General features: G+C 48.5%; 1 protein-coding gene across 6 annotated transcripts in view; it reads left to right on the top strand.

The window, feature by feature from the left end:
• LOC139388470 (dachshund homolog 2-like) overlaps positions 1–24,239 on the top strand; it is a 282,435-nt gene that overhangs the window by 245,305 nt on the left and 12,891 nt on the right. For 3 of the 6 annotated variants that reach the window (XM_071135151.1, XM_071135147.1, XM_071135145.1), the window contains 4 exons: positions 5,652–5,800; positions 6,062–6,209; positions 10,507–10,653; positions 19,011–19,076. In XM_071135151.1, the coding sequence (XP_070991252.1) occupies positions 5,652–5,800; positions 6,062–6,209; positions 10,507–10,653; positions 19,011–19,076 (510 nt within the window). The remainder of the gene's footprint in view (positions 1–5,651; positions 5,801–6,061; positions 6,210–10,506; positions 10,654–19,010; positions 19,077–24,239) is intronic. The other 3 variants (XM_071135148.1, XM_071135150.1, XM_071135146.1) reach the window with 1 other exon arrangement.

Here is a 24,239-nt window from a genome sequence, read left to right as displayed (position 1 = left end):
ATAGGAGGGATCTGAAGACATGTCATTGGTTAATAGAAGGATTCTGAAGACATGTCATTGGTTAATAGGAGGATTCTGAAGACATGTCATTGGTTAATAGGAGGATTCTGAAGACATGTCATTGGTTAATAGGAGGGATCTGAAAACATGTAATTGGTTCAATAGGAGGGATCTGAAGACATGTCATTGGTTAATAGGAGGGATCTGAAGACATGTCATTGGTTCAATAAGAGGGATCTGAAGACATGTCATTGGTTCAATAGGAGGGTTCTGAAGACATGTCATTGGACAGTGGAGGGATCTGAAGACATGTCACTGGATAATAGGAGGGATCTGAAGTCATGTCATTGGTTAATAGGAGGGATCTGAAGTAATGTCTTTGGTTAATAGGAGGGATCTGAAGACATGTCATTGGTTAATAGGAGGGATCTGAAGACATGTCATTGGATAGTGGAGGGATCTGAAGACATGTCATTGGTTAATAGGAGGGATATGAAGACATGTCATTGGTTAATAGGAGGGATCTGAAGATATGTCATTGGACAGTGGAGGGATCTGAAGACATGTCATTGGATAGTGGAGGGATCTGAAGTCATGTCATTGGTTAATAGGAGGGATCTGAAGACATGTCATTGGTTAATAGGAGGGATCTGAAGACATGTCATTGGACAGTGGAGGGATCTGAAGACATGTCATTGGTTAATAGGAGGGATCTGAAGTCATGTCATTGGTTAATAGGAGGGATCTGAAGTCATGTCATTGGTTAATAGGATGGATCTGAAGACATGTCATTGGTTAATAGGAGGGATCTGAAGTCATGTCATTGGTTAATAGGAGGGATCTGAAGACATGTCATTGGTTAATAGGAGGGATCTGAAGACATGTCATTGGATAGTGGAGGGATCTGAAGACATGTCATTGGATAATAGGATGGATCTGAAGTCATGTCATTGGTTAATAGGAGGATTCTGAAGACATGTCATTGGTTCAATAGGAGGGATCTGAAGACATGTCATTGGTTAATAGGAGGATTCTGAAGACATGTCATTGGTTAATAGGAGGGATCTGAAGACATGTCATTGGACAGTGGAGGGATCTGAAGACATGTCATTGGTTAATAGGAGGGATCTGAAGTCATGTCATTGGTTAATAGGAGGGATCTGAAGTCATGTCATTGGTTAATAGGAGGGATCTGAAGACATGTCATTGGTTAATAGGAGGGATCTGAAGTCATGTCATTGGTTAATAGGAGGGATCTGAAGACATGTCATTGGTTAATAGGAGGGATCTGAAGACATGTCATTGGATAGTGGAGGGATCTGAAGACATGTCATTGGATAATAGGATGGATCTGAAGTCATGTCATTGGTTAATAGGAGGATTCTGAAGACATGTCATTGGTTCAATAGGAGGGATCTGAAGACATGTCATTGGTTAATAGGAGGATTCTGAAGACATGTCATTGGTTAATAGGAGGGATCTGAAGACATGTCATTGGTTAATAGGAGGATTCTGAAGACATGTCATTGGTTAATAGGAGGATTCTGAAGACATGTCATTGGTTAATAGGAGGATTCTGAAGACATGTCATTGGTTAATAGGAGGGATCTGAAAACATGTAATTGGTTCAATAGGAGGGATCTGAAGACATGTCATTGGTTAATAGGAGGGATCTGAAGACATGTCATTGGTTCAATAGGAGGGATCTTAAGACATGTCATTGGTTCAATAGGAGGGTTCTGAAGACATGTCATTGGACAGTGGAGGGATCTGAAGACATGTCACTGGATAATAGGAGGGATCTGAAGTCATGTCATTGGTTAATAGGAGGGATCTGAAGTCATGTCATTGGTTAATAGGAGGGATCTGAAGACATGTCATTGGTTAATAGGAGGGATCTGAAGAAATCTCATTCGATAATAGGAGGGATCTGAAGTCATGTCAATGGTTAATAGGAGGGATCTGAAGACATGTCATTGGTTAATAGGAGGGATCTGAAGACATGTCATTGGACAGTGGAGGGATCTGAAGACATGTCATTGGATAATAGGAGGGATCTGAAGACATGTCATTGGTTAATAGGAGGGATCTGAAGTCATGTCATTGGTCAATAGGAGGGATCTGAAGACATGTCATTGGTTAATAGGAGGGATCTGAAGACATGTCATTGGATAGTGGAGGGATCTGAAGTCATGTCATTGGTTAATAGGAGGGATCTGAAGTCATGTCATTGGTTCAATAGGAGGGTTCTGAAGTCATGTCATTGGTTCAATAGGAGGGTTCTGAAATCATGTCATTGGTTCAATAGGAGGATTCTGAAGTCATGTCATTGGTTCAATAGGAGGATTCTGAAGTCATGTCATTGGTTCAATAGGAGGATTCTGAAGTCATGTCATTGGTTCAATGGGAGGGTTCTGAATTCATGTCATTGGTTCAACAAGGTCCTCCCAGTCAAGTGTGGTGATTGCATTTCACCTCATGTCAGTCGTTGTTTCTCACCTCTCTCATGCTACAGCACAGTCAGGGTGAACGCTGTTCATGTTCTTCAGGTGGGCCTGTTGGGGACACACACATCGTATGCACAGAGAACACTGTAGGTGGCACACACACCCTGCATCATTACTTATGCACATTACAGTGACCTGATACAGAACCAGGGCACTTTGTAAATGTCACGGACCAGCCCTCTCCCCCTCTTTGCCCACAGAATAAAATGAATTGAATTGTGTGCTATCAGCAGCAGCAGCAAGATAAATCTGTCGCTTTAAAAGAAAGTAGCAATTAGGTGTGGAAAGCCTAGTGGAGGGAGAGAGAGAATGAGAGAGAGAGGGAGAGAGAGAGAGAGAGAGAGAGAGAGAGAGAGAGAGAGAGAGATAGAGAGAGAGGGAGGGAGGGAGGGTACGGGGCTGCTTTTAGGAGTAACCCCCAGCCCTTTCCTAATATATGGGACCAGAGAGGCTATGTGACAGGGGAGCAGGTGAGCTGTTTATCATCAATAGAGGGGATGGGGAGGAGGGCAGGGGGAGATGGAGCCTCTGACCAGGTCCATTACATAGACCAAAGATTGGAACTGAGGCTCTGTTGCCAGATGCTATTTCTGAACTCTTCATATCTTCCCTCTGATTCTACAGTTTATCTAACGATTCACCTCACACCACTCTCACAGTCCTTCCTCTCTCCTTTCCCCTATTCTCTCCCTAAATCTCTCTATATCTGTCTCTCTCCACAAACACACATACACTACCGGTCAAAAGTTTGGGCTCACTTAGAAATGTCCTTCTTTTTGAAAGAAAAGCTCATTTTTTGTCCATTAAAATAACATCAAATTGATCAGAAGTACAGTGTAGACATTGGTAATGTTGTAAATGACTATTGTAGCTGGAAACAGCAGATTTTTAATGGAATATCTACATAGGCGTACAGCGGCCCATTATCAGCAACCATCCCTCCTGTATTCCAATGGCACGTTGTGTTAGCTAATCCAAGTGTATCATTTTAAAAGGCTAATTGATCATTAGAAAACCCTTTTGCATTTATGTTAGCACAGCTGAAAACTGTTGTTCTGATTAAAGAAGCATTAAAACGGTCCTTCTTTAGACTAGTTGAGTATCTGGAGCATCAGCATTTGTGGGTTTGATTACAAGCTCAAAATGGCCAGACACAAATAACTTTCTTCTGAAACTCGTCAGTCTATTCTTGTTCTGAGAAATGAAGAATATTCTATGCGAGAAATTGCCAAGAAACTGAAGATCTCGTACAACGAAGTGTACTACTCCCTTCACAGAACAGCACCAACTGTCTCTAACCAGAATAGAAAGAGGAGTGGGAGGCCCCGGGTCACAACTGAGCAAGTGGACAAGTACATTAGAGTGTCTAGTTTGAGAAACAGATGCCTCACAAGTCTTCAACTGGCAGCTTCATTAAATTGTACCCGCAAAACACCAGTCTCAACGTCAACAGTGAAGAGGCGACTCCGGTTGAGGACTTGTGAGGAGTCTGTTTCTCAAACTAGGCACAAGGAAATTTTGGAGTGACCCTAAACTTTTTAACGGTAGTGTATACACACACACACACACTCTCTCCTCTTCATACTGTATCTGTGTGACCTTGATCTGCCAGCAACTTTCAGTCAGTACCAAAAAATTAATTACAGACTGTCAAACTGCTGGGGGAGGAATTATTCTTCAAATTTTCCCACCTCTCTTTCTCTCTCTCTCTCATTATCTATTTATATCTCTCTTTGTCTCTCTACCTCTACCTCTACCTCTCTCTCTCTCTCTCTCTCTCTCTCTCTCTCTCTCTCTCTCTCTCTCTCTCTCTCTCTCTCTCTCTCTCTCTCTCTCTCATTCCCTCTATTTACTTGAATGCCCTTTCCAGTACAGGGGGAAATGTATTGCTTGTAGGACAGGTGGGATATGGACAATGGGCAGCATGGAGTGCAGGGTTATCTGGCCAGCCTGTGAGCGCAGCGGGGAGATCGATGTGACCCGTGATACACTGTCATCACAATTCCCACCCTGGCTGTCCTATTTGTCTTGCGCTGGGAAGCTGGGATGGCTGGTGTCATCTCAGAGCCAGATTATCTGGGTGAATCATAGCTCCAGACACTCTCAGGGTTCTGTCTATTTACCCCTGTCGTTCCCTCTGTGGGTGGGGGAGGGATGGAAGGAGAGGAGAGGGGGAGGGATGGAAGGAGAGGAGGGGGAGAGAGGAGATGGGGGATGGAGGGATGGGAGGAGAGGAGGGGGAGGGGGGATGGGAGGAGAGGAGAGGAGGGGGAGTAGAGGAGATGGGGGATGGGGGATGGAGGGATGGGAGGAGAGGAGGGGGAGGGGGGATGGGAGGAGATGGGTGGGAGGAAAGTGAGAGAAGGCTTTGGGAAGGTAAAATACAATGCTCCTTGCTTTTCGGGTAGCTGTCTCCGTGGTGATACTGCTCTGATCTGGGTTTTTCACTCTGCTGCGTATAGATGAACCACTCTTCAGAGAGAGGCTGTACAGGACATACAGTCAGTCTCTCAGCCTGGTTATTCTGCTGCGTATAGATGAACCACTCTTCAGAGAGAGGCTGTACAGGGCACGCAGTCAGTCCCTCAGCCTGGTCATTCTGCTGCGTATAGATGAACCACTCTTCAGAGAGAGGCTGTACAGGACATACAGTCAGTCCCTCAGCCTGGTCATTCTGCTGCGTATAGATGAACCACTCTTCAGAGAGAGGCTGTACAGAGCATGCAGTCAGTCCCTCAGCCTGGTCATTCTGCTGTGTATAGATGAACCACTCTTCAGAGAGAGGCTGTACAGGGCACGCAGTCAGTCCCTCAGCCTGGTCATTCTGCTGCGTATAGATGAACCACTCTTCAGAGAGAGGCTGTACAGGACATACAGTCAGTCCCTCAGCCTCGTCATTCTGCTGCGTATAGATGAACCTCTCTTCAGAGAGAGGCTGTACAGGACATACAGTCAGTACCTCAGCCTGGTCATTCTGCTGCTTCCACTGTCTACCATTAACAATGCTTTCAGCTTCATTCAACTGTTCATATGTCCCTGTGAATGTGATGGAATGTGTGTTTGTGCATCAGTTTTATTTTAACAGCCCCATTACGTGTGATAAAGCTGGTTGTAAAACCAAGGTCTATTGTGTGTTGTGTTAAGCAGAAGAAGGGCAGCTGGCCCTGCCCATGATGAAGCCAGGCTTTGAGAAGATGGCCCTGGGTGGACAGACCCTGCCTCCAGGCTTCCCTGCGCCCTTCCTCTTCGCCGACGGACTCAACTCTGTGGAGACTCTGCTCACCAACATCCAGGTGGAGACACAGTCTTTGTGTTTTGGAATATTGGCACTGGTGTGAGTGGGTGCTGCTGTAGGGTGTGTGTGTGTGTGTGTGTGTGTGTGTGTGTGTGTGTGTGTGTGTGTGTGTGTGTGTGTGTGTGTGTGTGTGTGTGTGTGTGTGTGTGTGTGTGTGTGTGTGTGTGTGTGTGTGTGTGTGTTATGGTGCTCTAGTTGTTAACCCTGGGGTTAAAGGTTAAAGTGCTGTGCTCTTCTCTGTGTCCCTCGGGCGGCGCAGGGTCTGCTGAAGGTAGCCGTGGACAACACCCGTGTGCAGGAGAAACATGTTCAGCAGCAGAGGAAGGAGCTTAAGATGGAGCTCTACAGAGAGAGAGAGATGAGAGAGAGTCTGGAGAGACAGCTCTCCTCCGAACTGCACAGCCGAGGTAGGAAAGAGGGAGAGGAAGTGTGTGTGCGTGTGCGTGCGCGTGCTCGTGTGTGTGTGTGTGTGTGTGTGTCTGACTGAATGAGAGACAGACAGACAGACAGACGGCGAGGAAAGTGTGTGTGTACAGTATATGTGAGAGAGATCTGGCAGTGTGAATGAATAAACCAGTGGAGGCTGGTGAGTGGAGGACGGCTCACAATAATGGCTAGAATGGAGCGAATGGAATGGCATCAACCACATGGAAAACATGTGTTTGATGTATTGGATACCATTCCACTAATTCCACTCCAGCCATTTACCACAAACCCGTCATCCCCAATTATGGTTTATAATATTTATTTATTTAACTTATATTTAACTAGGCAAGTCAGTTAAGAACAAATTCTTATTTACAATGACGGCCTACCCAGGCCAAACCCAGACAACGCTGGGCCAACTGACTCCCAATCACGGCCGGATGTGATGCAGCCTGGATGTGCCACAAGCCTCTTGTGGAATACACGCATACAGTACATACAAATCCTGCCAAAGGAAAATGTGCATCTTTACTGGGCTTGGCACACATCGTGGTGGATTTAGATAGGACTTGTGCATCTTTACTGGGCTTGGCACACATCGTGGTGGATTTAGATAGGACTTGTGCATCTTTACTGGGCTTGGCACACATCGTGGTGGATTTACATTGGACTTGTGCATCTTTACTGGGCTTGGCACACATCGTGGTGGACTTAGATAGGACTTGTGCATCTTTACTGGGCTTGGCACACATCGTGGTAGATTTAGATAGGACTTGTGCATCTTTACTGGGCTTGGCACACATCGTGGTGGATTTACATTGGACTTGTGCATCTTTACTGGGCTTGGCACACATCGTGGTGGATTTACATTGGACTTGTGCATCTTTACTGGGCTTGGCACACATCGTGGTGGACTTAGATAGGACTTGTGCATCTTTACTGGGCTTGGCACACATCGTGGTGGACTTAGATAGGACTTGTGCATCTTTACTGGGCTTGGCACACATCGTGGTGGATTTAGATAGGACTTGTGCATCTTTACTGGGCTTGGCACACATCATGGTGGATTTAGATAGGACTTGTGCATCTTTACTGGGCTTGGCACACATCGTGGTGGACTTAGATAGGACTTGTGCATCTTTACTGGGCTTGGCACACATCGTGGTGGACTTAGATAGGACTTGTGCATCTTTACTGGGCTTGGCACACATCGTGGTGGACTTAGATAGGACTTGTGCATCTTTACTGGGCTTGGCACACATCGTGGTGGATTTAGATAGGACTTGTGCATCTTTACTGGGCTTGGCACACATCGTGGTGGATTTAGATAGGACTTGTGCATCTTTACTGGGCTTGGCACACATCGTGGTGGACTTAGATAGGACTTGTGCATCTTTACTGGGCTTGGCACACATCGTGGTGGATTTAGATAGGACTTGTGCATCTTTACTGGGCTTGGCACACATCGTGGTGGATTTAGATAGGACTTGTGCATCTTTACTGGGCTTGGCACACATCGTGGTGGATTTAGATAGGACTTGTGCATCTTTACTGGGCTTGGCACACATCGTGGTGGATTTAGATAGGACTTGTGCATCTTTACTGGGCTTGGCACACATCGTGGTGGATTTAGATAGGACTTGTGCATCTTTACTGGGCTTGGCACACATCGTGGTGGACTTAGATAGGACTTGTGCATCTTTACTGGGCTAGGCACACATCGTGGTGGACTTACATTGGACTTGTGCATCTTTACTGGGCTTGGCACACATCGTGGTGGACTTACATTGGACTTGTGCATCTTTACTGGGCTTGGCACACATCGTGGTGGATTTAGATAGGACTTGTGCATCTTTACTGGGCTTGGCACACATCGTGGTGGATTTAGATAGGACTTGTGCATCTTTACTGGGCTTGGCACACATCGTGGTGGATTTAGATAGGACTGTGCATCTTTACTGGGCTTGGCACACATCGTGGTGGACTTAGATAGGACTTGTGCATCTTTACTGGGCTTGGCACACATCGTGGTGGACTTACATTGGACTTGTGCATCTTTACTGGGCTTGGCACACATCGTGGTGGATTTACATTGGACTTGTGCATCTTTACTGGGCTTGGCACACATCGTGGTGGACTTACATTGGACTTGTGCATCTTTACTGGGCTTGGCACACATCGTGGTGGATTTACATTGGACTTGTGCATCTTTACTGGGCTTGGCACACATCGTGGTGGATTTAGATAGGACTTGTGCATATTTACTGGGCTTGGCACACATCGTGGTGGATTTAGATAGGACTTGTGCATCTTTACTGGGCTTGGCACACATCGTGGTGGATTTAGATAGGACTTGTGCATCTTTACTGGGCTTGGCACACATCGTGGTGGACTTAGATAGGACTTGTGCATCTTTACTGGGCTTGGCACACATCGTGGTGGATTTAGATAGGACTTGTGCATCTTTACTGGGCTTGGCACACATCGTGGTGGATTTAGATAGGACTTGTGCATCTTTACTGGGCTTGGCACACATCGTGGTGGATTTAGATAGGACTTGTGCATCTTTACTGGGCTTGGCACACATCGTGGTGGATTTAGATAGGACTTGTGCATCTTTACTGGGCTTGGCACACATCGTGGTGGACTTAGATAGGACTTGTGCATCTTTACTGGGCTTGGCACACATCGTGGTGGATTTAGATAGGACTTGTGCATCTTTACTGGGCTTGGCACACATCGTGGTGGATTTAGATAGGATTTGTGCATCTTTACTGGGCTTGGCACACATCGTGGTGGATTTAGATAGGACTTGTGCATCTTTACTGGGCTTGGCACACATCGTGGTGGATTTAGATAGGACTTGTGCATCTTTACTGGGCTTGGCACACATCGTGGTGGACTTAGATAGGACTTGTGCATCTTTACTGGGCTTGGCACACATCGTGGTGGATTTAGATAGTACTTGTGCATCTTTACTGGGCTTGGCACACATCGTGGTGGATTTAGATAGGACTTGTGCATCTTTACTGGGCTTGGCACACATCGTGGTGGATTTAGATAGGACTTGTGCATCTTTACTGGGCTTGGCACACATCGTGGTGGACTTAGATAGGACTTGTGCATCTTTACTGGGCTTGGCACACATCGTGGTGGATTTAGATAGGACTTGTGCATCTTTACTGGGCTTGGCACACATCGTGGTGGATTTAGATAGGACTTGTGCATCTTTACTGGGCTTGGCACACATCGTGGTGGATTTACATTGGACTTGTGCATCTTTACTGGGCTTGGCACACATCGTGGTGGATTTAGATAGGACTTGTGCATCTTTACTGGGCTTGGCACACATCGTGGTGGACTTAGATAGGACTTGTGCATCTTTACTGGGCTTGGCACACATCGTGGTGGATTTAGATAGGACTTGTGCATCTTTACTGGGCTTGGCACACATCGTGGTGGATTTAGATAGGACTTGTGCATCTTTACTGGGCTTGGCACACATCGTGGTGGATTTACATTGGACTTGTGCATCTTTACTGGGCTTGGCACACATCGTGGTGGATTTACATTGGACTTGTGCATCTTCAGCCACAGCCAAGAAATGAAGGCAATTAGTCGCCTCGGTAACAACTCCAACAATATTTACAGACACTTTGAATGTCTATTAGTCATGACTGTTATCACATTGCTTTTTATTAAAATGTATCTTTTAATGGAGAGGCAGTAAAGCTGTGTGTAATTAGAGGTGTTATCAGCTCTGGGTTAGACAGGGCAGAGTGCACAGGAGGTTGGTGGCACATTAATTGGGGAGGACGGGATCTTGGCAATGGATGGAGTGGAATAGGTGGAACGGTATCAAATACTTCAAACACATGGTTTCCATGGTTTCCATGTGTTGAATGCCATTTCATTCACTCCATTTCAGCCATTATTATGAGCCGTCCTCCCCTCACCAGCCTCCACTGACAGAGTGGGTGCTGCTGCATGGTGCTGTTGGAATCCTCTTTACTGTGAACATGCTTTTTATTGGGCTGTTAATATGGGGAGAATGGGCACCCTTAAGAGCTTCAAACTGGAGATGGGCTGGGGAGGTGCAGCTGGTCTGGGCTGGGATAGGGGGATGCAGCTGGACTGGGTTACCGGTTCTAGTACTGGGTCTAGGGGACATCACTAGAGATTCACAGATACAAAGGGTTTTCTCAGTTTGCCTCAGTTGAGGTGAGCTTGTCAACTCATTGGCTCTCTCCTCCTCTCCATCCCTCTGTCCCTGTGTAGCCACCATCCAGAAGCGTCTGAAAAAGGAGAAGAAGGCTAAGAGGAAACTGCAGGAGGCTCTGGAGTTTGAGTTCAAGCGCCGTGAGCAGGTGGAGCAGGCCCTCAAAACAGTCACCTCCCCAGAGAACCTCCGTATGAGTCTCAACGGTAAGCCTCCATGCTCTCTAAACTCCTCCTCTTTACCTTTCCCCTCTCCTCCTCCTCCTTCTCCTCTTTACCTTTCCCTCTCCTCCTCCTCTTTACCTTTCCCTCTCCTCCTCCTCCTCTTTACCTTTCTCCTCTCCTCCTCCTCCTCCTCCTCTTTACCTTTCCCCTCTCCTCCTCCTCCTTCTCTTTACCTTTCCCCTCTCCTCCTCCTCCTTCTCCTCTTTACCTTTCCCTCTCCTCCTCCTCCTCCTCCTCTTTACCTTTCCCTCTCCTCCTCCTCCTCTTTACCTTTCCCTCTCCTCCTCCTCATCTTACCTTTCCCTCTCCTCATCCTCCTCTTTACCTTTCCCTCTCCTCCTCCTCATCTTTACCTTTCCCTCTCCTCCTCCTCCTCCTCATCTTTACCTTTCCCTCTCCTCCTTCTCCTCTTTATCTTTCCCTCTCCTCCTCCTCCTCTTTACCGTTCCCTCTCCTCCTCCTCCTCCTCCTCCTCCTCTTTATCTTCCCCCTCTCCTCCTCCTCTTTACCTTTCCCCTCTCCTCCTCCTCCTCTTTACCTTTCCCTCTCCTCCTCCTCATCTTTACCTTTCCCCTCTACTCCTTCTCCTCTTTACCTTTCTCCTCTCCTCCTCCTCCTCGTTACCTTCCCCCTCTCCTCCTCCTCCTCTTTACCTTTCCCCTCTCCTTCTCCTCTTTACCTTTCCCCTCTCCTCCTCCTCCTCCTCTTTACCTTCCCCCTCTCCTCCTCCTCCTCTTTACCTTCCCCTCTCCTCCTCCTCCTCTTTACCTTCCCCCTCTCCTCCTCCTCCTCTTTACCTTTCCCTCTCCTCCTCCTCATCTTTACCTTCCCCCTCTCCTCCTTCTCCTCTTTACCTTTCCCCTCTCCTCCTCCTCCTCGTTACCTTCCCCCTCTCCTCCTCCTCCTCTTTACCTTTCCCCTCTCTTTCTGCTCTTTACCTTTCCCCTCTCCTTCTGCTCTTTACCTTTCCCCTCTCCTCCTCCTCCTCTTTACCTTCCCCCTCTCCTTCTCCTCCTCTTTACCTTTCCCCTCTCCTCCTCCTCTTTACCTTCCCCCTCTCCTCCTCCTCCTCTTTACCTTTCCCTCTCCTACTCCTCCTCTTTAATTTTCCTTCTCCTCCTCCTCCTCCTCTTTACCTTTCCCTCTCCTCCCCCTCCTCTTTACCTTTCCCCTCTCCTCCACCACCTCTTTACCTTTCCCTCTCCTCCTCCTCCTCCTCTTTACCTTTCCCCTCTCCTCCTCCTCCTCTTTACCTTTCCCTCTCCTCCTCCTCCTCTTTACATTTCCCCTCTCCTCCTCCTCCTCTTTACCTTTCCCTCTCCTCCTCCTCCTCTTTACATTTCCCCTCTCCTCCTCCTTCTCGTTACCTTTCCCTCTCCTCCTTCTCCTGTTTACCTTTTCACCGTCTCCTCCTCCTCCTCTTTACATTTCCCCTCTCCTTCTCCTCTTTACCTTTCCCCTCTCCTCCTCCTCCTCCTCCTCTTTACCTTTCCCCTCTCCTCCTTCTCCTCTTTACCATTCCCCTCTCCTCCTCCTCCTCATTACCTTTCCCTCTCCTCCTTCTCTTGTTTACCTTTTCACCCTCTCCTCCGCCTCCTCTTTACATTTTCCCTCTCCTTCTCCTCTTTACCGTTCCCCTCTCCTCCTCCTCCTCTTTACCTTTCCCCTCTCCTTCTCCTCTTTACCTTTCCCCTCTCCTCCTCCTCCACTTTACCTTCCCCCTCTCCTTCTCCTCCTCTTTACCTTTCCCCTCTCCTCCTCCTCCTCTTTACCTTCCCCCTCTCCTTCTCCTCCTCTTTACCTTTCCCCTCTCCTCCTCCTCCTCCTCCTCCTCCTCTTTACCTTCCCCCTCTCCTCCGCCTCCTCTTTACCTTTCCCTCTCCCACTCCTCTTTAATTTTCCCTGTCCTCCTCCTCCTCCTCCTCTTTACCTTTCCCTCTCCTCATCCTCCTCTTTACCTTCCCCCTCTCCTCCTCCCCCTTCTTACCTTTCCCTCTCCTACTCCTCCTCTTTAATTGTCCCTCTTCTCCTTCTCCTCTTTACATTTCCCTCTCCTCCTCCTCCTCTTTACCTTTCCCCTCTCCTCCTCCTCTTTACCTTTCCCCTCTCCTACTCTTTACCTTCCCCCTCTCCTCCTTCTCCTCTTTACCTTTCCCCTCTCCTCCTCCTTCTCTTCTTTACCTTTACCCTGTCCTCCTCCTCTTTACCTTTCCCCTCTCCTCCTCCTCCTCCTCTTACCTTTCCCCTCTCCTCCTCCTTCTCTTTACCTTCCCCTCTCCTCCTCTTCCTCTTTACCTTAGCCTCTCCTCCTCCTCCTCCTCTTTACCTTTCCCTCTCCTCCTCCTCATCTTTACCTTTCCCCTCTCCTCCTCCTCCTCCTCTTTACCTTCCCCCTCTCCTCCTCCTCTTTACCTTTCCCCTCTCCTCCTCTTTACCTTTCCCCCTCTCCTCCTTCTCCTCTTTACCTTTCCCTCTCCTGCGCCTTACCTTTCCCCTCTCCTCCTCTTTACCTTTTTCCCCTCTCCTCCTCCTCTTTACCTTTCCCCTCTCTTCCTCTTTACCTTTCCCTCTCCCACTCCTCTTTAATTTTCCCTGTCCTCCTCCTCCTCCTCCTCTTTACCTTTCCCTCTCCTCATCCTCCTCTTTACCTTCCCCCTCTCCTCCTCCCCCTTCTTACCTTTCCCTCTCCTACTCCTCCTCTTTAATTGTCCCTCTCCTCCTCCTCCTCCTCTTTACCTTTCCCTCTCCTCCTCCTCCTCTTTACCTTTCCCCTCTCCTCCTCCTCCGCTTTACCTTTCCCCCTCCCCCGCCTCCTCTTTACCTTTCCCTTCTCCTCCTCCTCCTCTTTACCTTCCCCTCTCCTCCTCCTCCTCTTTACCTTTCCGTCTCCTCCTCCTCCTCTTTACCTTTCCTTCTCCTCCTCCTCCTCTTCACCTTTCCCCTCTCCTCCTCCTTCTGGTTTCCTTTTCCCAATCCTCCTTCTCCTGTTTACCTTTTCACCCTCTCCTCCTCCTCCTCTTTACCTTCCCCCTCTCCCCCTCCTCTTTACCTTTCCCCTCTTCTCCTCCTCCTCTTTACCTTTCCCCTCTCCTCCTCCTCCTCTTTACCTTTCCCTCTCCTCCTCCTCCTCTTTACCTTTCTCCTCTCCTTCTCCTCTTTACCTTTCCCACTCCTCCTCCTCCTCTTTACCTTTCCCCTCTCCTACTCTTTACCTTTCCCCCTCTCCTCCTTCTCCTCTTTACCTTTCCCCTCTCCTCCTCCTTCTCCTCTTTACCTTTACCCTGTCCTCCTCCTCTTTACCTTTCCCCTCTCCTCCTCCTCCTCCTCTTACCTTTCCCCTCTCCTCCTCCTTCTCTTTACCTTCCCCTCTCCTCCTCTTCCTCTTTACCTTAGCCTCTCCTCCTCCTCCTCCTCTTTACCTTTCCCTCTCCTCCTCCTCATCTTTACCTTTCCCCTCTCCTCCTCCTCCTCTTTACCTTCCCCCTCTCCTCCTCCTAATTAGCTTTCCCCTCTCCTCCTCTTTACCTTTCCCCCTCTCCTCCTTCTCCTCTTTACCTTTCCCCTCTCCTCCGCCTTACCTTTCCCCTCTCCTCCTCTTTACCTTTTCCCCTCTCCTCCTCCTCTTTACCTTTCCCCTCTCTTCCTCTTTACCTTTCCCCCTCTCCTCCTTCTCCTCTTTACCTCCCCCCTCTCCTCCTCCTCTTTACCTTTCCCCTATCCTCCTCTTTACCTTTCCCCCTCTCTTCCTTCTCCTCTTTACCTCCCCCCTCTCCTCCTCCTCTTTACCTTTCCCCTCTCCTCCTCCTCCTCTTTACCTTTCCCCTCTCCTCCTCCTCCTCTTTACCTTCCCCCTCTCCTCTCCTCTTTACATTTCCCCTCTCCTCCTCTTTACCTTTCCCCCTCTCCTCCTTCTCCTCTTTACCTCCCCCTCTCCTCCTCCTCCTCTTTACCTTTCCCTCTCCTCCTCCTCCTCCTCTTTACCTTTCCCCTGTCCTCCTCCTCTTTACATTTCCCCTCTCCTCCTCCTTCTCGTTACCTTTCCCTCTCCTCCTTCTCCTGTTTACCTTTTCACCCTCTCCTCCTCCTCCTCTTTACATTTCCCCTCTCCTTCTCCTCTTTACCTTTCCCCTCTCCTCCTCCTCCTCCTCCTCTTTACCTTTCCCCTCTCCTCCTTCTCCTCTTTACCATTCCCCTCTCCTCCTCCTCCTCATTACCTTTCCCTCTCCTCCTTCTCTTGTTTACCTTTTCACCCTCTCCTCCGCCTCCTCTTTACATTTTCCCTCTCCTTCTCCTCTTTACCTTTCCCCTCTCCTCCTCCTCCTCCTCCTCTTTACCTTTCCCCTCTCCTCCTTCTCCTCTTTACCGTTCCCCTCTCCTCCTCCTCCTCTTTAACTTTCCCCTCTCCTTCTCCTCTTTACCTTTCCCCTCTCCTCCTCCTCCTCTTTACCTTCCCCCTCTCCTTCTCCTCCTCTTTACCTTTCCCCTCTCCTCCCCCTCCTCTTTACCTTCCCCCTCTCCTTCTCCTCCTCTTTACCTTTCCCCTCTCCTCCTCCTCCTCCTCCTCTTTACCTTCCCCCTCTCCTCCGCCTCCTCTTTACCTTTCCCTCTCCCACTCCTCTTTAATTTTCCCTGTCCTCCTCCTCATCCTCCTCTTTACCTTTCCCTCTCCTCCTCCTCCTCTTTACCTTCCCCCTCTCCTCCTCCCCCTCTTTACCTTTCCCTCTCCTACTCCTCCTCTTTAATTGTCCCTCTCCTCCTCCTCCTCCTCTTTACCTTTCCCTCTCCTCCTCCTCCTCTTTACCTTTCCCCTCTCCTCCTCCTCTTTACCTTTCCCTCTCCTCCGCCTCCTCTTTACCTTTCCCCTCTCCTCCTCCTCCTCTTTACCTTCCCCCTCTCCTCCTCCTCCTCTTTAACTTTCCGTCTCCTCCTCCTCCTCTTTACCTTTCCTTCTCCTCCTCCTCCTCTTCACCTTTCCCCTCTCCTCCTCCTTCTGGTTTCCTTTTCCCAATCCTCCTTCTCCTGTTTACCTTTTCACCCTCTCCTCCTCCTCCTCTTTACCTTTCCCCTCTCCTCCTCCTCTTTACCTTTCCCCTCTTCTCCTCCTCCTCTTTACCTTCCCCCTCTCCTCCTCCTCCTCTTTACCTTTCCCTCTCCTCCTCCTCCTCTTTACCTTTCTCCTCTCCTTCTCCTCTTTACATTTCCCTCTCCTCCTCCTCCTCTTTACCTTTCCCCTCTCCTCCTCCTCTTTACCTTTCCCCTCTCCTACTCTTTACCTTCCCCCTCTCCTCCTTCTCCTCTTTACCTTTCCCCTCTCCTCCTCCTTCTCTTCTTTACCTTTACCCTGTCCTCCTCCTCTTTACCTTTCCCCTCTCCTCCTCCTCCTCCTCTTACCTTTCCCCTCTCCTCCTCCTTCTCTTTACCTTCCCCTCTCCTCCTCTTCCTCTTTACCTTAGCCTCTCCTCCTCCTCCTCCTCTTTACCTTTCCCTCTCCTCCTCCTCATCTTTACCTTTCCCCTCTCCTCCTCCTCCTCCTCTTTACCTTCCCCCTCTCCTCCTCCTCTTTACCTTTCCCCTCTCCTCCTCTTTACCTTTCCCCCTCTCCTCCTTCTCCTCTTTACCTTTCCCTCTCCTGCGCCTTACCTTTCCCCTCTCCTCCTCTTTACCTTTTTCCCCTCTCCTCCTCCTCTTTACCTTTCCCCCTCTCCTCCTTCTCCTCTTTACCTCCCCCCTCTCCTCCTCCTCTTTACCTTTCCCCTCTCCTCCTCTTTACCTTTCCCCCTCTCTTCCTTCTCCTCTTTACCTCCCCCCTCTCCTCCTCCTCTTTACCTTTCCCCTCTCCTCCTCCTCCTCTTTACCTTTCCCCTCTCCTCCTCCTCCTCTTTACCTTCCCCCTCTCCTCTCCTCTTTACCTTTCCCCTCTCCTCCTCTTTACCTTTCCCCCTCTCCTCCTTCTCCTCTTTACCTCGCCCTCTCCTCCTCCTCCTCTTTACCTTTCCCTCTCCTCCTCCTCCTCCTCTTTACCTTTCCCCTGTCCTCCTCCTCTTTACCTTTCCCCTCTACGCCTCTTCATCTTTACCTTTCCCCTCTCCTCCTCCTCCTCATCTTTACCTTTCCCCTCTCCTCCTTCTCCTCTTTACCTTTCTCCTCTCCTCCTCCTCCTCGTTACCTTCCCCCTCTCCTCCGTCTCCTCTTTACCTTTCCCCTCTCCTTCTCCTCTTCACCTTTCCCCTCTCCTCCTCCACCTCTTTACCTTCCTCCTCTCCTTCTTCTCCTCTTTACTTTTCCCCTCTCCTCCTCCTTCTCTTCACCTTTCCCTCTCCTACTCCTCCTCTTTAATTTTCCCTCTCCTCCTCCTCCTCCTCCTCCTCTTTACCTTTCCCTCTCCTCCTCCTCCTCTTTACCTTTCCCTCTCCTCCTCCTCTTCTTTACCTTTCCCCTCTCCTTCTCCTCCTCTTTACCTTTCCCTCTCCTCCTCCTCCTCTTTACCTTTCCGTCTTCTCCTCCTCCTCTTTGCCTTTCCCTCTCCTCCTCCTCTTTACATTTCCCCCTTTCCTCCTCCTCATCTTTTCCTTTTCCCCACTCCCCCTCCTCCTCTTTACCTTTCCCCCTCTCCTCCTTCTCCTCTTTACCTTTCCCTCGCCTCCTTCTTCTCTTTTCCTTTCCCTCTCCTCCTCCTCCTCTTTACCTTCCCCCCTCTCCTCCTCTTCAACTCTTCTCGTCTCCTCTGTACTCCCCTCTCCTCCTCTTCTTCAACTCTCCTGCTCTCCTCTCCTCCTCATCTTCAACTCTCCTCCTCTCCTCAGCTCCTCATCTTCAACTCTCTTCCTGTCCTCTCCTCTTCATCTTCAACTCTCCTCCTCTCCTCTCCTCCTCATCTTCAACTCTCCTCCTCTCCTCTCCTCTCCTCCTCATCTTCAACTCTCCTCTTCTCCTCATCTTCAACTCTCCTCCTCTCCTCTCCTCCTCATCTTCAACTCTCTCCTCTCCTCTCCTCCTCCTCCTCTTTACCTTTCCCCCTCTCCTCCTCTTCAACTCTTCTCCTCTCCTCTGTACTCCCCTCTCCTCCTCTTCTTCAACTCTCCTCCTCTCCTCTCCTCCTCATCTTCAACTCTCCTCCTCTCCTCAGCTCCTCATCTTCAACTCTCTTCCTGTCCTCTCCTCCTCATCTTCAACTCTCCTCCTCTCCTCTCCTCCTCATCTTCAACTCTCCTCCTCTCCTCTCCTCCTCATCTTCAACTCTCCTCTTCTCCTCATCTTCAACTCTCCTCTTCTCCTCATCTTCAACTCTCCTCCTCTCCTCTCCTCTCCTCTCCTCTCCTCTCCTCTCCTCTCCTCTCCTCTCCTTTCCTCTCCTCTCCTCTCCTCTCCTCTCCTCTCCTTCTCATCTTCAACTCTCCTCCTCATCTTCAACTCTCCTCCCCTCCTTTCCTCCTCATCTTCAACTCTCCTCCCCCCCTTTCCTCCTCATCTTCAACTCTCCTCCTCTCCTCTCCTCCTCATCTTCAACTCTCCTCCTCTCCTCTCTTCCTCATCTTCAACTCTCCTCCTCTCCTCTCCTCCTCAACTTCAACTCTCCTCCTCTCCTCCTCATCTTCAACTCTCCTCCTCCCCTCCACTCCTCCATATTTATTTTATTATATTTTTCCTTTCTTTCTCATCCTATTATCTTTCACTGCTCTTTCCATCTCTCTCTCTCTCTCCCTCTCTCTCTCTCTCTCTCATTGCCCCACCTCTTTTTATATTTGTCTTCCTCATTCTTCTCTGTGAAAGCATCACAGATATTTAGTTTCATGTCATCAGTGCAGCGGTCCTAGCCGTTATTACTTCCAGTGCATTAGCATTGTTACCCTGAGAGGAAATGGATACAGATACTTATCGTAAACACTGTCAATTCAAACACTTAAAACGGTAAATTGTTTCGATAGCTTCCTCATTTTCGGTTGTTTATTTCTGAATATCTTACCAGGAGTACAGAAGGAAAAAAAGAGCGATATATATAATGTAAACATTTCAGTGGGCAGAGTAATTATTTCCAACGCTGATTAAACATCAATTTATTCAAAAAAATGCATTGGGTTTCCTTTTATCTGACGTTGTAGGGACTAATACATTATTGTGTGAGCTATCTGGCCACTTCTCTTAATATTTGCAGACTAAATCTAGCTAAATCCAACCCCTATTTCTGTACGATCACAGATAGCAACCCCCCCTACTTGAAACATAATTTGTCTCTTGGACCGAATTTCTTCTCCACCTGATATATGTGGGTCCTGCAGAGATGATCTGGATAGAGAGGGAAGACGTAGTAGTCTTGGTCTAATGGCTGTGTTCCATTTCAGAGGCAGTGATACCGGAGGTTGAGCCAGAGCATAACAGCAGCCAGCAGGAGAACTCAGCTGTACAGGGTAAGCAGCTTCACTCTCCCTCTCTGTCTCTGTCTCTGTCTCTGAGATCTGGGGGGTCAGCACGCAAGGAGAAGGAACAGGGCTTTGGGTTGACCCTTGACTCTCTATTCCCAAATAAAGTCCGAAAAGAACAATACGCCACCACAAAGTGACATTATTTGGATGAACTTGTGAATGTTGGAAAGTAAGGTCAGAGTCACGGGAAGGGAGTGAAGTGGGGGCTGGGGGTGATGTGGCCTGCACATGCTCCACACATGGTTCTTAGTACCTCTCCTCAGTACCTCTCAGTATACTCTCTCTTTTCTCCTTTTTTTCTTATCTTTCTTTCTTTCTCTCTCTCTCTCTCTCTCTCTCTCTCTCTCTCTCGCTCTCTCTCTCTCTCTCTCTCTCTCTCTCTCTCTCTCTCGCTCTCTCTCTCTCTCTCTCTCTCTCTCTCTCTCTCTCTCAAACTGATGGTGTTGCATATATGTTTCAAGCTTCCATTCTCTGTAGAACCCCCCACCTCCACACTCCCCGCCGGCCTCCTCCACCCTTCCCACCTCCACCCTTCCCACCTCCACCCTCCCCTCCTCCTCCTTCACCCTCACCTCCTCCACCCTCCTCCTCTACCCTCCCCTCGTCCTCCTCCTCCACCCTCCCCCTCCACTCTCCCCTCCTCCTCTCCCCCATCCTCCTCCACCCTCCCCTACTCCACCCTTCCCACCTCCACCCTCCCCTCCTCCTCCTTCACCCTCCTCTACCCTCCCCTCCTCCTCCTCCACCCTCCCCATGTCTCATGGCTGGTTATATTGACAGTGTTGCAGCGAGCACAGAAATAAACACAAACACAACCCCCTTGTGATTTCATTGTTAATCCCAGTTACTACTGTGTTCCTTATAGTAAGACATAATGCTCTGACATTCTCCTGTGCTGGCCTTGTAAATCCATGTATTTGTCGTGACCCTGGGTGTTCCGCTTTCCTGTGTGAGCCAGTTGTTACTAATGACAGCGTGGAGACTGGGATTATGGGGCCATAGCATTTCTGACCTTAGGGCATCAAGGAGAACTGCTGATGGCCATGCAAGGGACAGACAGACAGCACTCCTCCCCTGACACGCAAGACAGAGCGAGAGACAGCAAGAGAGACAGCGAGAGAGAGACAGCGGGAGAGAGAAAGATAGACAGAGAGACAGCGAGAGAGAGAAAGATAGACAGAGAGAGAGACAGCGAGAGAGAGAAAGATAGACAGAGAGAGAGACAGCGAGAGAGAGAAAGATCGACAGAGAGAGAGAGACAATAGAGAGAGAGAGACGATACAGAGAGAGAGAGAGAGAGGCGGTAGAGAGAGAGAGAGATACGATAGAGGGAGAGAGAGAGTTTGAATAGCCTTTATTGGGTCTGGGAACTCAACACGATAAACACTCAAACAAAACCATGGTTACACATCAATTAAAAACACAACACCAAATCTTTCTCCACAGTAACTAAACACAACACCAAATCTTTCTCCACAGTAACTAAACACAACACCAAATCTTTCTCCACAGTAACTAAACACAACACCAAATCTTCCTCCATGGTAACTAAACACAACACCAAATTGTCATCCACGGTAACTAAACACAACACCAAATCTTCCTCCACGGTAACTAAACACAACACCAAATCTTCCTCCATGGTAACTAAACACAACACCAAATTGTCATCCACGGTAACTAAACACAACACCAAATCTTCCTCCATGGTAACTAAACACAACACCAAATCTTCCTCCACAGTAACTAAACACAACACCAAATCTTCCTCCATGGTAACTAAACACAACACCAAATCTTCCTCCACGGTAACTAAACACAACACCAAATCTTCCTCCACAGTAACTAAACACAACACCAAATCTTCCTCCACGGTAACTAAACACAACACCAAATCTTCCTCCACTGTAACTAAACACAACACCACATCTTCCTCCACGGTAACTAAACACAACACCAAATCTTTCTCCACAGTAACTAAACACAACACCAAATCTTTCTCCACAATAAGTAAACACAACACCAAATCTTTCTCCACAGTAAGTAAACACAACACCAAATCTTTCTCCACAGTAACTAAACACAACACCAAATCTTTCTCCACAGTAAGTAAACACAACACCAAATCTTTCTCCACAGTAACTAAACACAACACCAAATCTTTCTCCACAGTAACTAAACACAACACCAAATCTTTCTCCACAGTAAGTAAACACAACACCAAATCTTTCTCCACAGTAACTAAACACAACACCAAATCTTTCTCCACAGTAACTAAACACAACACCAAATCTTTCTCCACAGTAACTAAACACAACACCAAATCTTCCTTCAAGGTAACTAAACACAACACCAAATCTTCCTCCACAGTAACTAAACACAACAGCCTCTGAATACCACATATACTTATAAACAGATCAATATTGTTAACCATTTTGTTGTAGGCAAACTTAACCCTCAGTCTCGCTGCCAACATTCCCTCCAGCATTCCCACCACGTCCACAGACCCCTACTCCCCGAATAGGTGTACCAGATGCATATTGGACACCCCTCCCCAACAGTAGGATCCAGGTGTGCCAGATGCATGTTGGACCTCCCTCCCCAACAGTAGGATCCAGGTGTACCAGATGCATGTTGGACATCCCTCCCCAACAGTAGGATCCAGGTGTACCAGATGCATATTGGACACCTCTCCTCAACAGTAGGATCCAGGTGTACCAGATGCATATTGGACATCCCTCCCCAACAGTAGGATCCAGGTGTACCAGATGCATATTGGACACCCCTCCCCAACAGTAGGATCCAGGTGTGCCAGATGCATGTTGGACCTCCCTCCCCAACAGTAGGATCCAGGTGTACCAGATGCATGTTGGACATCCCTCCCCAACAGTAGGACCCAGGTGTACCAGATGCACATTGGACACCCCTCCTCAACAGTAGGATCCAGGTGTACCAGATGCATGTTGGACATCCCTCCCCAACAGTAGGATCCAGGTGTACCAGATGCATATTGGACATCCCTCCCCAACAGTAGGATCCAGGTGTACCAAATGCATGTTGGACACCCTACCCAACAGTAGGTTCCAGGTGTACCAGATGCATATTAGTGACTATGGCTCCATATATTATCCTCCATTGTAAGTCAGCTGTTGTCATTTCAATAGGCAGTTTGTATAAAGACCGCCAACAGCCTTTTGGGGAGGCACCTGGACCGAACACACCCGCCCACCTCGTAGATTTGACCCCTTCCAGGGAAGAATGACGGGACACTTTTACACAGATTTTGTACATGGCCTTCTTTCCCACCACCTTGAACTCCTCCAGCTCCGGGGTATTGAAGGAAAACAGCATCCCCACGTCCTCCTCTAATGCCCCCGCCGCAGCACTAACATTCAGCGCAGGGAACACATGATCAAGACCCTCCGTCCACCAAACAGAATTGGAAGTGTCAGTCACATACTGCCAATGAAGTACGGCAAGGAGTCGCAGACCTCAGCTACAACCTTCCTGAGTAGACGAGATGATCGGATCCCCGCTCTTTCTCCCAGCTCCTCCAACGATCTGCAACTACTCCGCAGATGACCCAGCTTGGTACACCCCAGACATGAACGTAGGCTGGCTGAACCCAGAGCACGGGACTGGATGGCAGTGTTGTAAAAAAGAGCCTCTTCAAAAAGCCACATCCCTGGTGGCGTGCCGGCCTTACGGGACTTGACAAAAACTCTCCAAGCCTGCATAACAGCCTCATAAAATGGAGTCAGTCCAGACCAATTAATCCCCCCCCCCCCTCTAGCTTTAAGAAGAAAAGGTGCTTGTCTAAGCCCAAACAGCCCTCTCTCCACATCAATGTACAGTATAGGCTGTGTCGACCCAGCTAGAATCGTCACAGCTGTACAACAGTCTCTGGGCTGCTTGAAGCCAGAAAACCATGATCCTGGAAAAAATGTCCACCAGGCCTTGCCCACCCTCGTGCAGTAGCAGATGCAGGGCCGCAGCTTTAATCCAATGTTGTCAAGACCAGAAGAAATTGACAAGGGTTCTCTGAACTCTTGTATCAGTCCCACCGGTGGCTGTAAAATCATTAGTCTGATTATTGGCTACCAGCACCCTTCCTCTATAAGACATCTGGGGTAGCACCTATTTCCACCTAGACAATCTGGCACACACTTTCTCCACTACACCCTCCCAGTACTTTATCTGAAAGACATCGGAACCTAGAAAACCCCCCAAAGCCTTCATCCCATCTCTGCCCCACTGAAGTCCCCATGGTAACTGTGGAGCAGACCCCGTCTGAATCTGACCTACCCACCGCGATTCGCTCTTTTCCCAATTTACTCTAGCTGAGGAGGCCCCTCATACACATTTAATGCATTTGAGAACCTTAACATCTTCACCCCCTGTAATAAAAACTGTCACGTCATCTGCATATGCAGACAGTGCTATCGTGGGACCCTTCATAACCGCTGGCACAGAGAAACCAGTAAGTCTCGCTCTTAAAAAACAAAGCATTTGTTCAATTACCAGACAATATAACTGCCCTGAAAGTGGGCATCCCTGCCTGATGCCCCTTTGGACGAGGATGGGGCAGTTCAAACCACCTTCACCATACATGAGGCCCAACATACAATAAACTCATCCAAGACAAAAAGACATCCCCAAAACCAAAGACTTTCATTGTTTTGAACAAGTACTGGGGGTCCACACGGTCAAAAGCCTTTTCGTGATCCAAAGAAAGTAAACCCACATTCACATCAGTTTACAAATGTCTAAAACATCTCTTATTAGACACAAGTTATCAACAACAGAGCGGTCAGGTACACAGTAAGACTGGTCCTTGTGGACCAACAGCCCCAGATACTCGTTGAACCTGTTTGAGAGACAGTTAGATACAATTGTATATTATGCACACAGCAATGCAACATGTAGCCAATTTTTTAGAAGAGCCAAATTCCTTTTTTTTGGCAACAATGAAAGTACAGCACGTTGACAGGATACAGGAACCACTTCATAAAATCCCCCCCAACAGTGCTTATAGAACTCAGATGTTAAACCTTCGATGCCAGGGGCTCAGCCTGATGAGAGCTGCATAACTGCTGTGGACAGCTCCTGTAGAGTAATGTCAGAGTCCAGAGCAACTCTCTGTTCAGG

Source organism: Oncorhynchus clarkii, chromosome 29 (assembly GCF_045791955.1).
Source record: "Oncorhynchus clarkii lewisi isolate Uvic-CL-2024 chromosome 29, UVic_Ocla_1.0, whole genome shotgun sequence".
Lineage (NCBI taxonomy): Eukaryota > Metazoa > Chordata > Actinopteri > Salmoniformes > Salmonidae > Oncorhynchus > Oncorhynchus clarkii.
Note: the sequence above shows the minus strand (reverse complement) of the source record. Positions and strands in the feature narration are given on the sequence as shown.